This window comes from Electrona antarctica (assembly GCF_951216825.1).
Source record: "Electrona antarctica genome assembly, chromosome: 9".
NCBI lineage: Eukaryota > Metazoa > Chordata > Actinopteri > Myctophiformes > Myctophidae > Electrona > Electrona antarctica.
The window spans coordinates 38,213,561-38,216,173 of record NC_136790.1 but is presented as its reverse complement, the minus strand read 5'-3'; the positions used below and the strand labels follow the sequence as shown (position 1 = coordinate 38,216,173).

The following is a 2,613-nucleotide window of genomic DNA, read 5'->3' as shown; positions in this document are numbered from 1 at the left end:
ACTTTTTGATAAACCACAAATCATTTCCGCAGCTGAGAAAAAAAGAAACAAACAAGGAACTGATGTCTAGCTACTGTAAATGAAACCATCAAGTGCTGGTAATCAGTGTGTATTAGTAGAGGGACACTATGGTTGTTCAGGAAAGGGAAATGACCAGCTCCTCAAAACTGTCCTCGGAGCACATATCTCGGCCGGCTCAGGTTACAGGCTGTGTCAGTTGTGGCTTGCAGAGCGATTTGAACCCAAATGCAAAGTCACACCTTTGCATTTAAAGTACAATGATGTGGCATACTGCACTGAAGTTGCAGGCAGGAGGCAAGCAATCGAATGACAAGTCCAGAGGAACAAGTAATGCACCAAACATCTAGCCTTGCAGTGGCCAGATGCGAATCTGCCGGTGGCAATTTTCTTTGCCTTCGGCGGATTGTGATATGAGTCTGGCCAAGAAGCCATGCAGGCTACCAATCATCTAAGGCACAAAGTCGTCCAACAAGGTATGAACTGCCAAACAGTTTGCAAAATGATTCCAGTTTTATAGGTATAGTAGCTATGTTTGACCAGAATGGAGCAGAGCCTAAATTAGTATCATCGGTAACACCTGTGAAGGAAGTAGGGAAAGGGCCCGGAAGTAGGAAGAGTTATTCTTTGTGCATAGAGCCTATTATATGAAGATCCGAAATGGGTGAAACGCTCGTTCAAGAGTCATTTACAGTAACCTTGCGGTTGACCTTAAGCTGTGCAGTGGGCTTGACCCTGCTGGCCCCAGAGGGCGTCCAACAGACTAAGTGGCGAGCCCAGTACTCCCTGAACTTCTGGTCGCGGAAGCCGTAGATCATGGGGCTGAGGAAGCGAGGGATGATGTAGACCAGCAGGAAGAAGATGTATCGGATCTCCAGACCCAGGCGGGGGAACAGAGAGATGAGCGCCGCCTGCAGTGAGGGGACCACGAAGGCCAGCATGCACAGCAGCAGCTGAGAGGCACCAGACAGAGGTGTAATGGTTAATGGCAGAGCAGGCACAGAGCTGGACATGATGCTTTAGCACACTCGTTCTCAAATGTTTTCATGTCAAGAACCCTCAGATTTATAAACTAGACCCATTATGGTTATTACGCACTATGCTTTGCCTTGGTTCTCTGTCTGAGACTTGAAGACCACAGACCAGTAGTGGTTCTCATGGTGGCCACCAGGGGTCCTTAATTGGTGGGGGTTCCAAAATTGGTTAATATAGCATTAAAATCAGTTTAACCCCTCAGCTATAGGCCTATTTGAAAAAAGTCAATCTACAAGCTCACACCGTGTCACATCTGCTATTTTAAAATAATCGTGTAAAATATATCTGAAAATCGTGAAAAAAACAAAACCTGTATGGAGGTCCCTGGTATTCCAAAATATTTTCAGATGGGGATCGCGGCAATATCATTTTAGACATCCTTCACATGAAAAAGTTTGCAAACGCAGCTGTTCACTAAAAAGCCCCAACCAACAGCTTGATTAACACCCTTTATGAATCACCACTTAGTTGTATAGTAGGCCTAATCATCAATGAAACGGCATTCACCTGGATGCCGTGCAGAAGCACGGTGTTGCGAGCCCTGTTCACCGAGGCCAGGCCGCTGGAGGCGGCCCTGGCCGCCAGCATGATCTTGCAGTAGGTGTAGAGCAGGGTCAGAGCCACGAAGGACAGGTAGGCTCCGTCAAACACGCAGTTCTTGTAGTAGATGGAGCGGTGGCGGAACAGCAGTGATTGGTCACAGAAAATGGAGCTGTGGAAGAAGTGGGGCGGCTCCTGGACGGATAGGGATTTATAATCGTTTATCGCTATGGCAGAAAAAAACAACAATGCTCAAAATAATCATATCGCAGAGATTTGCGTCTATACAGCAAATCTCTTCCGCCCATAATAGCCGATCAAATTTGTGATTGTCGCAATACTATAACCACAATTGTTTTTGGGACGATATGGAAATTACATGTCACGATTATTGTGGCAAAGATTATTGTGATTGTGATTAAGGTTATTATCACCATAATCAAAATATGCTTTAAACGTTTGTTAACCACTTGAACCCACTTGACCCACGTTCGCCAACAATATCCGATCTACAAGCTACGATTATTCTTTACATTTTTTAATCACGATAAATGCTAATAGCGATTTATCGTCCTATCCCAATTACAGTACGTCCCTGCATGCAGTCCTATACCTGGATGACGGTGATGAGGAGGTCGGTGACGGGGGGCGTGGCGGCGAGGAGGAGGATGATGGCGATCAGGAGGAATGTGCGCGGCACGGTGCACATGTGGCCGTAGTGCAGCGGGAAGCAGATGGACATGTAGCGCTCCACCGCCATGCCGGCCAGGATCAACGGCGTGGAGCGAGTGGTGAGGACGGCTGTCATTATCTGGAATGAACATAAGTGGTTCTCAAACCTTTTTCACGTCCATTGACGCACTATTATGGATTCCACCAACGTTCTGGGATATATCTATGTGCCTTATACTGTATGTCTGGCTTCCTGGCAGGCACATTTTTACTGAGGTTAGGGTTAAGGTCAGTGTTGGAAAAAAATACTCAAACGGTAATATATTACCTATTACTAAAAAAAAGATG

General features: G+C 46.2%; 1 protein-coding gene across 1 annotated transcript in view; it reads right to left on the bottom strand.

Annotated features, from left to right (window-relative positions):
• Positions 1 to 695: 695 nt before the first annotated feature.
• Positions 696 to 2,613, bottom strand: part of LOC306929973 (odorant receptor 131-2-like) — a gene marked incomplete at both ends in the record, with an annotated part of 2,640 nt that continues 722 nt past the window's right edge. Inside the window, 3 exons of the mRNA XM_079510708.1 lie at positions 696 to 971; positions 1,561 to 1,788; positions 2,207 to 2,404. Of these exons, the coding sequence (XP_079366834.1) occupies positions 696 to 971; positions 1,561 to 1,788; positions 2,207 to 2,404 (702 nt within the window). The remainder of the gene's footprint in view (positions 972 to 1,560; positions 1,789 to 2,206; positions 2,405 to 2,613) is intronic.